This window comes from Hyalella azteca, unplaced genomic scaffold (assembly GCF_000764305.2).
Source record: "Hyalella azteca isolate HAZT.00-mixed unplaced genomic scaffold, Hazt_2.0.2 contig3614, whole genome shotgun sequence".
In the NCBI taxonomy this organism is placed as follows: Eukaryota; Metazoa; Arthropoda; class Malacostraca; order Amphipoda; family Hyalellidae; genus Hyalella; species Hyalella azteca.
The window spans coordinates 6,030-20,571 of record NW_025933858.1 but is presented as its reverse complement, the minus strand read 5'-3'; the positions used below and the strand labels follow the sequence as shown (position 1 = coordinate 20,571).

Below are 14,542 nucleotides of genomic sequence, written 5' to 3'. Positions count from 1 at the left end.
TAATTTTCATGATTTACACTCCCACTGCAGCGCAATTTGTTCGGCACGTCTGTGTCATCATTAGCTTTTTCCATTGGCCATCGATAACCGCCTTTCATTCACTATATTTGAGAAACCACATCGAACCCTGGATCGATTTACTTCATAACGTGAGCCTTTTTGACTAGAACGAGTTTGAAGGGATTAATCATGGTCATATAACCATTATTGGTCCGGGCAATCAACCCATAATAATGACATACCATAATAATCATGGCAAACAACAATAATCATGGAAAACAACAATAATTATGACATACAACAATAATCATGGCACACAACAATGATTATGACATACAACAGTAATCATAGCATTCAACAATAATCATGGAAAACAACAATAATTATGACATACAACAATAATCATGGCACACAACAATGATTATGACATACAACAGTAATCATAGCATTCAACAATAATCATGGAAAACAACAATAATTATGACATACAACAATAATAATGGCACACAACAATGATTATGACATACAACAATAATCATAGCATTCAACAATAATCATGGCAAACAACAATGATTATGACATACAACAATAATCATGGCATACAACAATAATCATGGCATACAACAATAATCGTAGCATTCAACAATAATCATGGCATACAACAATAATCATGGCAAACAACAATAATCATCACATACAACAATAATCATGGCAAACAACAATAATCATAGCATTCAACAATAATCATCACATACAACAATAATCAAGGAATACAACAATAATCTTGGCACACAACAATAATCATGGTATACAACAATAATCATGGTATACAACAATAATCATGGCACACAACAATAATCATGGCACACAACTCATTATTGGCCTGTTGTGTCGCAGTGCATGTAATTCAACAGCACTTATATGATCTCTGCAGCGGTTTCCTCTGAAAGCGCAACGCTTAGAACGATTCAGCATAATTCTTAACCTCCTAGCATGTTAGGCGAAGATGTTGGATATCTTCTTCAAATTTACAAGTGAATGGACAATATAGTGCAATAATTGAGAAAATCTGCAGAATTAACACAAACAAGAAGCACTGGCATGGTTACAACAAATAAATATCAGATAACCACCAGGTAAAAATTAATCACCAGTATCAGATTAAACACCAGGATCAGATTAATCACCAGTTAAGTTCACAGGAACGCACAGGAAAAATTAACTAGGCAATGAACAGGTATTGCTAACATTGCAACTCCGACAGGTGAAGCGACTGGACTTCCGACGCTGGCCACAGACACATGAATAATGGCCGGCAAAGAGATTTGGAGGACACTATCTGTTATTCTAGCGGTTGCTGCCAAAAAATTGAATCTTGAATAATATATTTTATCATGAAAGTTAATGAACTGCTACCAGAATATTTCAATAATACCCAACAATATAATAAAACCCGTGAATTTATCGATGCTGCCGCCTGCCGGTGGGAAATTCACCCCGACACCTGCCAGTGATAGCACCTGCGACGGCAGATAAAAAGCTTCCAGCCATGACGCTGGAGTGTCATTTCGGTGTTGAGGCATTCAGAGAGGCAACCTTTGCAGGTGAACATAGCAAGATGAATTTAAATATTTTATACAAGTGACAATTTTGCGCAGCGTTGCAAGCTGTTGCTTGAAGACCTGACCTAGATGGTCAGGGAATTTCAAAAGTATTTTGTAATTAAGTGCGCTTGTTATAAATCAGTGAACAGATTTTACCAAAACTCTTTATGAACATCTTAGTTAATTTATAATTACTGTCATTGTGCATGTAATTAAGAAATATATTGCAAAGTGCGGCGACAACGATGTAAAACAACAACACCGAAAACTCACATTAATAGAAATACAAATGTGATAATGCCCATTCTCATCGTGAATTTGCAGAAAGAGCTTCTTTACATCAAGAAATTTTTGTTAAACATTACATTAGACTTCATGTACTGCAATATTAAAAATCATTTATTATTTATAGGATGTTTGGGGAATGTTAGCGAATAATCGAAATATAAATAACGCCAAATTGCAACATAATGCAACTCGCACTTTCTTCTTTGCAGATATTTCGGTATCAAGAAGAATCTAAGCCAGGCATCGCCATGAAGTCCATTATATTTGGTCTCTTCATCTGCCTCGTCGCCGCGCGAGTGCCGATGAATCGACTCTACGCAAGTCAGGTAAACTTATTCTAGGAGTTGAATCTAAATACTATATTGTAATGGTTGTAAAACTGAAATTTTAATTGGTTGAGCTAATTTTTATTCAATTTATACAGATTATAATTTTGAAATAAAATTCTTAATATTACGTACGATATTGCTCAGATTGGACGGATACTCTAGCGTTTGAAAATATTGTGTAAATATTTAAGAAACACAAGCGTTCCTCGAAAATAACGCTACTAACGATGAAAGTGATTTTTCACGGTGAATGGTCGCTGAAAAATATGTTCATAATAAAATGAGCAAAAATTGAATTTCCTTGACAGATTCAAGCGGGAGAAGAAAAAACTTGGAACATTGAGGAGAACATTTCAGAACACGCAAAAAATGCTCAAATGTCACGAGGGTAAGTAAAATCAGGTTGAAAACTTAATTTGAGGAAACCAATTTTAAACCACTTAGTTCGCTATCGTTTTTGCTAATCCCACCGAAGCCGTGTTTAAATCTACATTCTAGACTTTCGTACATTTCAAGCCAGAATTACGTGCAGTGCATGCCAGAATTACGTGCAATACATGCCAGAATTACGTGCAGTACATGCCAGAATTACGTGCAGTACATGCCAGAATTACGTGCATGACATGCCAGAATTACGTGCACGACATGCCAGAATTACGAGCATGACATGACATAACTACGTACATGTTAAGTCAGAATTACGTGCATGACATGCCAGAATTACGTGCATGACATGCTAGAATTACGTGCATGACATGCCAGAATTACGTGCATGACATGCGAGAATTACACGCATGACATGCCAGAATTACGTGCATGACAAGCCAGAATTACGTACAGAATAATATTCAGCAGGAGATTTTATTCTTTGGTCATCCATCGCGGGGTTTTAGCCTAAAATTGCATTCGTAAGATAATATTTAAGATTTTTTCATATTAGATATTCGTTATTATTGGATTAGATTGTATACGATACAGTATTATATTAGATGTTGTAGGTTACAGCTAAACGCTAAATAATTTGATTACTACAATATCATATATAAAATTATTAGGCTATGGCATTAAGAAGTTTGATTATTGCAGGATATCAGAAATTTCATTTAATTTTTTTCACAATTACTGCAAGGATTATCAACATCAAAGCGTTCTTGTTTACATTCGGCAGGATAACATATCAGGACAACACAACGATATGCTTCACCTGTCAATTTGATGTTGCATACCAAGCCGGCACTGGGTGTGTGACGTGTGACAATGACCCGCTCCAAAAGCATTGCGCAGCCTCTACGACTCCCTATATAAACATGACCTTCACCGAGAACTCAAAAGTTCTGTTTTGCATGACTGAAATGTCGCACTTCGCCTAAACACACCGCCAGCCCAACCACCATCATCACCACCAGCACCGATACCACCAGCACCGATACCACCAGCACCGATACCACCAGCACCGATACCACCAGCACCGATACCACCAGCACCGATACCAGCACTTTTGTTACGTCCGTTACATCTATGGCCACGGAAAATACTACTACTTCAGGTACCACCACAACTCGAAGCACTTCAACCACAACTCGCAAGGCCCCTGGCGATTTACGTACTGACATCTTGTAAAATTACCAAACCTGACATCCTCACCGCATGGAATGGAATTGCAAAAACTTATAATTGATCTTAAATATCCTGGGAATGGAGCGATGCTAATCCGCTTGAAGTGCGCGCCATAAATTGAGGGGTTCAGATAAGATCTGAATTGTAATGTTCACGAAACACGAACGGTGTTCGTAAGAGTCCAAGCAGAGCGTTTGACTGGAGGTGAAAAATTCTATTTGCTATTCCAATTGAAAACAAGAGGGTATAAAAATGCAACAAAAATTGTTTCCAATGTGCAATAAGCATGGAAAACCATGTATTTAATTTCATAATTATTGGTTACGAATTGAGGGAATAAAACGTACGTACGGGACTGAATTTGCCCGTTTGCACTCGTTTTACCGTTTTATTTGCAAAGGAGATAAGGTAAAAATGTAAAAAATCGTCGCCACTGCGCAATAAGCATGTAAAACCATGTATTTAATTTCATAATTATTGGTTTCGAACTGAGGGAATAAAACGTACTTACGCGACTGAATTCGCCCGCATGCACCCGTTTTACCGTTTTATTCGCAAAGGAGATGAAGTAAAAATGTAAAAAAAATAGTCGCCACTGCGTAATGAGCATGTGAAACCATGTATTTAATTTCATAATTATTGGTTTAGAACTGAGGGAAAAAACATAACTAAAAACGCTCACGCGCTTTTGTCCGACCGGTATCAACACGATACATATTTTACAATCTTAGTTTTTCTAGATGTAAAAATTTTATTCAATATATAGCTTTGGAAAGGCATTTTTTTTTATTCCAAATGCTGGTCGGTGATTTCGCCTGTCAAAAAGAATGCATGCAAAAATATTCAATATAAAATAGAGACGTCGCATTGTTGCAAGTTTTTAAAATTTAGGTTTGCGCCTTTCTTTCCGAATTAAATTTTTTATGTTACCTGAATACTGCTGAAATCTTTATGGACAAGTGTTTTAATTAAAGTATTGAGCAAATTTTACGCACTAAATACGTTCATGTTATGAGAATAAGTTCTTTTAATTACCAATTGTAATACCTAAAACCATATCAGTAAAACGAATATTGATCAGCTGGTTATTTTTTACTCAAGCCAAAATTTCATTTATTGCGACTTACAAAAAGTTGATCTATTCTAAAAAGAGTGAGTCATTGACAAGTTTTTCAAGGTCAGAGATAGTGTTGGCGTCATAGCGATACGCTGGTGCGAACAGCTGGGTTCTAAGCGATACAACTCATAACCAAAACGCTCGTAAAGAGGTCTAGCCTTTAATTTGGATCAGAAGTGAAACTGTGTGTAAATTTTGTATGCAATAGAATTGCAGTATAATTCACGTGTCAATCAGAATGTCTCCCAGTCCAAAATCTCCGGTGTTGTTCCGGCTAATATGCGTTCGTCAGTAAGTTGTCTTGTGTAAAGCAACTCCTACTTAGGCCTGCTAATCAAATTTAAACTAAGCTAACTCATTCGAAGTTTATTGATAATATGTATCATATTCTTTTAGTCTTGTCAAATACTTGCATTTACATGTATTCCGAAGGCAGATTTTCTATTTTCTTTCTAAAAATTGAATAGTTTGAGACGTTTCTTTTTACCTTGTCATTTTAATGAAGGTTGTGTGTCATTATCTATCTAAATTCTAAACCTACTTTCGTTTGCAGTGGAGAAACTAATGGCAACAAAGAATATAGAATTCAAGGCCACATGGACTGCCCGCTCAACGATCTGGGCAAGGAACAGGCAAGAAGGGTAAGTAGTACTAGTATCTGCACACTGCACAGGCAGACTGCAAAGAATAGCCTGTTGTCCTGCACCTCAGTTCAACTCCTTGTGGCGCACCAGATATTTTTTTAGAATCAGTTCCTTTTTAATTTCCTCATCTACTCGAGATTTAAACCAATATCTTCTGAATGATACTCATTACTCATACTCATGGGATGATGGGACTCAAAAATGAACTTGAAGAAGAGTAGGTATGAAAAAGTCTGCTTTATCACTTTGTCTTCAATAGCTAAACTTCATTCATTCAACATGATTCAAGTTGGTTGTGATTGACAACTTGAAGTTTAAACTTGTCACAAGTGTCTTGTAAAGATAAAACCTTCTTCTTTAGTGACAAATTAATTGTCATAGCCAAGTGATTTATATTCTTTTATATTATATTAAGTAATGTTTTCTTCAATTCAGTGCTTATGGGACGTGATATCTTGCATTTTTCAGCAAAGTTACCATATAGTTTCATTTTTACTGCTTTAAGCAAATTTTCATGTGCAATTTAATATTCAGCAAAATTTTTTAAACATCGCAAGTACAAATAATTGTTTCACTGTTGAATTTTTAAGGTATTGGGCAATAAGGTTCTATTTCTTCAAAAATTTCTCCAAAGAAAGCCAACCTGAGATAGGTATAGGGCAAAATTTTCCTAAAATTATGTGTAAGTGACAACAATGCTCATGTTTAATAATACTCATGCTTAATGTGTGCTAGAATTGGTGTTGCTTGCATGTATAATTTTTTGTCAACATAAATTTGATGCACTTTATTGGCAAAATAAAGCCTCAACTCAAATAACTAGGTTCACTATATTCTTTGTACTTGTACTATCTGCTTTCTCCTGAGATAGGGCTAGGACCTTCAAAATATAAAGTTCTTTCCTATGTGTGATACCTTATTTGAGTGTCTACTCCTTCAATTAAATCTCTCCAACTTGGTTAATTGACAAAGAATGATAGAATTTTTCTCTTCAAAAAGAAACATTTAGAACAAGAAATCTGCATGATTGATTACATTAAGTAATTTTTTTAATCAAGGTTATTTAAAATATATAGAAGCCAATTGCTTTTTAAAATAATTCCTTATAATCTAATGTAAATCGTTTAACCTATGTTCCATTTCTCTTCAGGCTGGCAAAGCTCTATCCCATTACAAGTTCAACAGAGCCTACTGCAGTGATCTACAGCGGACTGAACTAACTGCTAGATTCATCCTGGAGAATTCAAGCATGGAGTCACCACCACCCCTTGTGGTAGACCCTCGTCTAAAAGAACAGGTTGTGTTATCATTTGCTTGTTTAATTTATTGAATAATAGGGCGCTGGGCTTGCAATAATTTTTATTCATTTAATTTGAACATGTGTGACTAATAAATATGCACATCAGTTTAGATATTTTTGTTTTTGAGTTCAGATCAGAAATTTTTTTGATCAATAATATTTATTTTCATTCATTTCAGAATTTTGGTTGGATGGAAAACATGGTTTACGCTGATGTGATGAAAGAGCTCAAGAAGCAAAACATCTCCTCATTAGCAGATTATAAATTTGATGATGGTGTTGCTGAACCAAGATCTGCTGTAATCAATCGGGTTGTTAACTTCTTCACGACCCTCTGCCAAAGTGTATATGATAAAAACAGAAATTCTGCTTGTGAAGAGGCTTCGTCTGTAGAGTTACCAGCAATGGCTGACTCCACTGCCAATGGAGAACATGTGCAGGCAGAGGAGCTGACCAGGGAGAATATCAGAGAAGAAGACATTTGTGAGACCATACTGGTAGTGAGCCATGGGGCAGCCCTGCGCTTCTTATATAAACATATGAGCAATAACCTGAAATGCATCTTCCCCAGCACATTGGAAGTGTACCCTCGGAACACGGGTTTCTCATCCTTCCTTGTCAGGTAAGAACAGGCGTTTTTGCCAAATTTTTCAAATAACCAACAACAGAAATTCAATTGCTTATATATATCTCTTAACAGTTGATTACTCGAATTATCTTAAAAAAATTTGCTTACTTGAAGCAAACTACAATTTTTTATGATTGCCTAAACATACGATTGCAATCACAACTTGTTATTAAAACAATATGCATATATTTGTAGCTGAATTAATTCTACCATCAATATGAAGGCTTTTTGTGGTGGAAGATAAACATAGTAGTTTTTGATAAATACTAATAATTGCATCTTTAATGCTATCAGCTCTAAGGCAAAGTTTATTACCATCACTATTTCTATTGTCTAATTTTCAGATATTCTCCAAGGAACTATGCTGTTTTGTGTGAAGAGTACAACACTGCAGCTCACATCGATGACATCTCCTTGTAGTCACACAGGAATCTTGGACAAATATGGCATTTCAGGATTTTAGTCAACAAAATTTACTGTTCTGCAAAGCAGATTTGCAATTGATAAACATCAATATATTTAATGATGCTGGAATTTCGTCAATGCTGATGAATCTTTGTTGTATTGGGCTAAACAAGATGTGTTTTAATTCAGATTAACGTTCTAATCGAATCTTGCAATTTGTGTACACATGTTCATGTTTTGTAAGTAGCTTACACACATACATTAAATAGCCTAAAAAATTATCATATACAAAAATATAATAGGCGACGTTTACAATTGGAGAGGATTTAACAGTATCATATTCAGTTTGCAGCTGCAGTTAGATATTTCAATTTGCATTGAAATAGATACTCGTCTCTAAATCTTCCATATATATTCATGAATGAATTGTGTCAAGTTAACCTGACGTTACTGTTGCAGCCTGAAATGTCGAAGGCATTTATAATACTCTCGACTAGATTAAAAGCAACCTTGTTTCCTGGGTTCACTTGGTATTTGGAACAAATTTATTTATGATATAATTTTTGAATATCTTAGAATCTCGTAATATTTATCATCAGATGACGTTGACTCGAACTATTCTGGTAAGTTTCTTACTGTTCCATAACCTAATCCATTCAATCCTATCGCTCTATTTCTCTGGATGTCTGCAGATGTTTTCAAATTTTGCAGCTATGAAGTGTAATAGTAATTTACAAGGAAAACCAGTTATTACTTCCTACACCTATGATTAATTCGTATTAATGTATTTTTATGTTTGGTACTTTACATATTGATGTATGCTGCTCACCTTGATCGCTTGATTTGGGTTTATATTATTCGTTCTTATAGATGTAGCGGTCAATCATATTTGTGCTGTCTAGCTCATATTCAAGCTTATAACTTTCATGGCTGAACATTTGAATTTTGTATTGAGATTACTTTAGGAATAGGCATGATGTTGGAAAGAAAAGTTATAAAAGGCTTCAGAAGTTCTTGGCTAACATCACAAACACCTGGAAAAAGATTGTAACACAGAAGTGAACATTGAAGACCCATTGCCTCATAAATGCAAACATTGTGGTTTTTAGAGTTGCAATAATTGCAATGAATACAAGTGATTCTCTGAACGGGATGCTCGTCATTCTTGCATGTCATAGAAATTTATTGTGGAAAGCGGACTCAATTTCAAGTTTACTTTAAACAATTACAATTGCATTGAAGTTCCCTCGTTCTAGGATCCTTGAAATTATATTTTTAGTAAATTATATTCTTTTCATTTTGATTTCATCATAGTAGGTCTCGTGTCACCTTGAAATCGTCCTAACTCTTACGTATTTATTGAAACCTTCATATTATTTAACTTTTTTTCTCTCTATCTGTAGCAATATCAGGATAATGTCCAGAACATTACCTTGATGTTTTCACTAATATAAGTTTAATGCTTTCTGTGGTGGAAAGTTGATAGTTGTAAAGGGAATAAGTTTATCCATAACTTGTCAATTGATTTATACCGTGATAGTTGAATATTGATTTTCAAGCTGTCTTGTTGCCCACAAAAGTAATGGGCTTTACCCTGAACATTCAATTGACCATGCTGACAATATGAATATTTGGTATAGTTGTTAGTAGAGTTCTGCAATTTTGACGGCTAACTTTAATTCATCTTTAGTGGTTGATTTTGCAAACTATCCTGCTGGCTTTGTTAGATTCCCAGACAAATTTCAAGGGAATGCTCTGGAAGGATTGCGCTGGATATTTGAATCTTGATAATAGTACGTTTCATGTTTTTAGTTAATCATAGTTATGATTTATCAAGTTAATGTGATGATTACTTGTCGCCTTGCCGAAGCATATATAATGATTGGCCATACTGAGCTTGTCTCGTCGCAATTGAAATTTTCGAGCCAACATTGGAAAATACTTGATTTTATTGTATTTTACGTTCGGTTTTCTCAACTCTTGGTAAAATGTTAATGTTCACATGCCGAGTCGATTTTCTGCGGTTCGCCAGAATGGCAAATAAACAAGTTCCTTGAATCATTTCAATTACCCCATTTGAATTTCGCACCATGTATCGCCGCTACTCTTCCACACCCTGTCGACAGAGAAGTGGGAACGTTCTAGCTCTTGCTTATAACAGCTTGTGCTGGAAGCCTCCTAGATGGTCAAACCCTGCAAACCACCCTCTCTGTCTTAAAGGGTCGTCAGGTAGAAAGACGCAAAAGCACCTAGTGGTTACGCTGTTGGAAAAATCGTTCTTAGTGCAACGTAATCAGACCATATATTAAATTTACAAAATCTCTACACTAACATACATATCTTCCTTACCACCCAGGCGTTGTTGGTGCGTTAGGAGGCGGCCGTTAGAGGAATGATGTTGGCAAATGACGGGAGATACGCCAGTAAAGCTGCAGCCTAGGGAGGACTGTCTGTAGAGAGACGAGGAGGTCCATAGGAAAGGACTGGCAAGAGGAGATGTGGTTCGTGGTGTGGAGGTGGTCTTCACTCAGGACAAGCCGCGTTTGGGAAACGTCCACTCTAAACGTGTAGTAAACAAGATGGCTGCAAAAGCTGAGCGGTAGGGGCTTCCTCGGGGACAATGTATTTATGCAGGGAGTAAGAGCCCTTATGTCTTGCTCCCTTAAGTGTGCAGGGAATAAGGCTTCCTCGGGGGCAATGTACGTATGCAGGGAGTAAGAGCCCTTATGTCTTGCTCCCTTAAGTGTGCAGGGAATAAGGCTTCCTCGAGGGCAATGGAGGGAGGTGGGGTGGCCAGGACCCTGTTATCCAGGGCCGTTGCTGCGAAGTGAGGCGATTGTCCAGCGAATGGCTCGCCTGGCTTCACCATACAAACGAGCCTACAGGTAGGCAGCCGTCTACCAGTAAGGGGGCCACGAGATGGCCGTAAGGGGACTAAAAGGTTGCCTTCGTGGGTCTTTCCCCCAGAAAGGGCGGCGACCAGCGGGAAGGAAGAGTGACGAGTTTGGAACGCGCTTGCTAGGAACTGAAGGCAAACGAGCTCCAGGTGGGCGGTTAAGACCCCTGTTTCGTGCTAAATATTGTCAATGGCGTAGCAAGTCACAGAAGTGATTTTAAATTCATGCGCTGTCGTTTGGCCTAGGCCCGTTACGTTTACCTGCTGAACGATGTGTGTTTTTCATATGATTAGACTTAATCATCAGCCAAAAGACAAATTATTGTCGTCAAAGGGGTAGGAGTTAATAAAAAGAACGTCATTTGCAAAATAGTCATTTATGTGTAAAACGTACACTCTGTAACATTTGGAAGCTCAATCCAGTTATCAATCACCACACAAAGTCTAAAAAACACAAGGCACTATCTATGACGCAATAAATAATTCTTTGGTTCATAGGGAATGAATTGCACAATTGTCAAAGGTCTAAATTCGAGGATATATTAGTAAGTAAATTTCAGTGTACGTGTGCACACCTATCATACTACTGGCTCTGACGAATACATGTGGTTCAATAGAGTTGAAATTGATGCCTTCTGGATAATTTTGACCATATCAACATTTGAACTACTCAGTTTAAAATAAAAACACGCCCAAACTTCAACAAACAGCACGTGTAGGTATGTAAGTTAGTAATAGTCGGGCACGGGAGCGCAGACTATCTTGGTGAAGTCCTCGTAGCGAACCTGTCCATTGGGCTTGATGTTAGCCTCCCGAAATATTTGGTCAACTGAAACAAAATTATGAAATTAAATAGGAGTTAGGTGTTAACGGCTAAAGGAACTGCTCATACACTTACTCGTCAGCTTAAAAACATTGACATCTGCACGTTGATTTTGCATAATTCATAATGCTGTAAGAAATTAGAATTATTATAGCATCCTTCTACACCTTATGGCTGAACTGAGAATTGAGCAATTATGGCTGAGCAATTGAATGAGCGTTAATGAGAAATGAATGCCTCAACAGATATCACGTTCATTACAATTTAACTATCGTCAATAATTTCTTATTACTTACCAGCTTATTAAGAAAAAAGAATTCACTGCTCTCAGATATTCTCTTTGCTGTAATAGAGAGGTGCCAAGAAAAGCTTTTGTAGACTTACAGGAACTTCTCGTTTTATTACATCCGTTTGTAAAATATACTATCGTTTAGGTTGGTGGGCGGTGACTGTGTGCCCTACTACCTAGAGAAATTTCACACTCTTCTATTTTACTATTAAAGATAATGATTGTATCCATGATACAAGAGTGGTCATGGTCAACATGAAAGGGTCTCTACTATTCACGACGACTCGTCTAATTGAGTCTTGTGTAAAGTAACGAGTCTTATGGGTTTAAGTATTTATACCAGATTTTCAAATCGATTAAAACTTGAAGCTGTATTTTTCATTGAATAAACCATTCTCTAATGATTACGAAACTCAGAATTCGGCAATTGATCCAGAATCTATTCATTATTCTTTTATCATCAGACAAAACAGAATACTACCAAAATTGTAATTTATTTTCTTAATATCATTGCAATAGATTTTACTCGTTTAATGAAATGTTAAATAAATAAAAAATGTTCAATTAGATTGCCTGGGTAAGAGCTGTACTGCTAACCTTCTCGGGTGCTGAGGCGCTCCCCCCAGTGCAACAGCGTGTGACGTAGCTGCTGCGCACTGATCACACCCGTCTTGCCCGTGTCCATGGCTCGGAACGCTGCCAGAATTTCCCCTGAAACATTTTGTTGGCCGCCATGTTGGTGCATCACGTCCAGGAAGTCTGGGAAACTTAGCACTCCTCCTGCACAGGCCAGTGTTATTAAACATGGTGGAGAGAAATGACCGAGGTTAGCAACAAAATTTGATGCTATAATATATTTGATATAGGTACCTAAAGCTTGATACACCTATACCTAAATATAATACCTATAATTAAATCTTGTAGTAATAATGCAAATTTTGCAGCAATTTTGAAAGCAAAGAGATAGTTACTATTTAAAAAGATCTATATAGCATTCTCTTATTTTAAATTTTTACCCTTTTCTTTGTAGTACTTCTTTAGCTCAGAAATAGTGGGACTCATGCCAAGAGATCTCATGATTACTGTCAACTGATCCAGAGTACGAATTTGTCCCGAGCCGCTTCTGGCATACAGTGAGAAGCACTCCCTAAATTCTGAAAATCAATACAAAGTTAAATATGAAGACGTTAATAACAAATTTTAGATTCTATTTTCATTATTGCTTCAAATTTTATAATCATAAATGACAGTAATCTGTAGACTGTAGGTATATGTAAATCGCATGCATAGATTAGGTTAGTTCAATATAGGTTTAACCAAAGAACTGACTACTTAAAATAATGATTAGTTCCTTAAATTTTTGTCAGCAAAAAAAAAATAAATAAATAAATAAAAACAACCAATGCAGACTTAGCAGATAGTGGGGACTTTATCAACTTTTTATTTTTTGGGCCTATTACTAATAGAAGATTAGTAAATATCATGGACATTAGCATTGTCACACAGATATTTAATATAAATAAACTTTTAATCTAAAATGAACCGTTTTCTAAACAATCTCCTGTTTCCCCACTTTGTGTTTGTTACCGTACTACAATAGGAACCTATAGCTAAAAAATATCCTAGTTAAAAGTTAAGTGTTATGTGAATTAAAACCAACATTGATTAGTGTTAGTTTATATAATTGACCTTTCCGACTTCAGAAGTAACTTCTAACATTGTAACAAAATTAATAATCAAGGAAAAGTATCCTGCAATATACCTTAACTTATATAGGTATATAGTCAAATGGGGTAAGACAGGATTGCAGCTTTCATGGGGTAAGAAAGGACCAGCCCATGGTGTGCATTCTAATTGCACTGAATTCAATTTGACAAAAGAATATGTTAGAGCAATCCTTGCCTGTCATTTCAGTGTTTGTGGCAACCCACTTCTGCAAATAATGAATTTCTGGCTAATTTTTAAAGAAAACCTATGTAAAGAAGGGTCACAAAATAGTTAACCCTGTTTGGGAAATAAGCTCTTTCTAATGACAAAAAATTTCTTGGCCAGGTTTGTGGATGTAGGCAGTAGACTCCTGCGTCTTGAAATAATTTTCTCGAAATGAACCGGGACAGACGAAACGAGACGAGAAAATTCCGGGAAAAAAATAACGGGACAGAGGGTAAAATTTGTCCCGGAATAAACGTATGAACCGAGACAAGACTTCTGTCCCGGACTTTAAAACTTGTGTCCCGGTAAATTATGAACCGGGACGAGACAGACAGATTTGAAACGAGATATAACGAGCCGAGACGAGATTTGTCTTAATTATTTGGGACAAAACAAGTTTTTCGATTACGATACGAATCATTTTGAAAACATGGGTTGAAGAATGACAGGTTAGCCCTTTATTGCTAATAGGGACATAGACAGTTACAAGGTAAATTGAGTTAATTGCAGATGCAACATAACTTAGTGCTCTCGGCGCTGAAGGGTAGGCCTGATGTGGCCTGTCGCCAATTCTTTTCCTTTTCGTGCCTTGTTCACAGAAGATCTAAAATCGTGTCATTTGACCGGATCTTTTCATGACTGACGATAGTTTGAAGTAGCTACTAGACTT

At 36.5% G+C, this 14,542-nt stretch overlaps 3 protein-coding genes across 4 annotated transcripts in view; 2 read left to right on the top strand and 1 right to left on the bottom strand.

The window, feature by feature from the left end:
- Positions 1–1,556: 1,556 nt before the first annotated feature.
- LOC108671892 lies at positions 1,557–4,179 on the top strand. Its single transcript, XM_018159488.2, has 4 exons — positions 1,557–1,604; positions 2,102–2,218; positions 2,530–2,609; positions 3,390–4,179. The coding sequence occupies exons 2-4, from the start codon at positions 2,141–2,143 to the stop codon at positions 3,589–3,591; spliced, it is 360 nt and encodes a 119-aa protein (XP_018014977.1). The 5' UTR covers positions 1,557–1,604; positions 2,102–2,140; the 3' UTR covers positions 3,592–4,179.
- Positions 4,180–4,962: 783 nt separating this feature from the next.
- On the top strand, positions 4,963–9,987 carry LOC108671894 (fructose-2,6-bisphosphatase TIGAR B). Its single transcript, XM_018159490.2, has 5 exons — positions 4,963–5,246; positions 5,509–5,596; positions 6,750–6,896; positions 7,079–7,521; positions 7,872–9,987. Exons 1-5 carry the CDS (start codon positions 5,194–5,196, stop codon positions 7,945–7,947), a joined length of 807 nt encoding a protein of 268 aa, XP_018014979.1. The 5' UTR covers positions 4,963–5,193; the 3' UTR covers positions 7,948–9,987.
- Positions 9,988–11,189: 1,202 nt separating this feature from the next.
- Positions 11,190–14,542, bottom strand: part of LOC108671891 (calmodulin-like protein 4) — a 5,574-nt gene continuing 2,221 nt past the window's right edge. For both annotated transcript variants that reach the window (XM_018159486.2, XM_047879679.1), the window contains 3 exons: positions 12,957–13,094; positions 12,538–12,720; positions 11,190–11,657 (listed from right to left, as the gene is read on the bottom strand). In XM_018159486.2, coding sequence (XP_018014975.1) covers positions 11,557–11,657; positions 12,538–12,720; positions 12,957–13,094 — 422 coding nt within the window. In that variant the 3' untranslated portion in view covers positions 11,190–11,556. The remainder of the gene's footprint in view (positions 11,658–12,537; positions 12,721–12,956; positions 13,095–14,542) is intronic.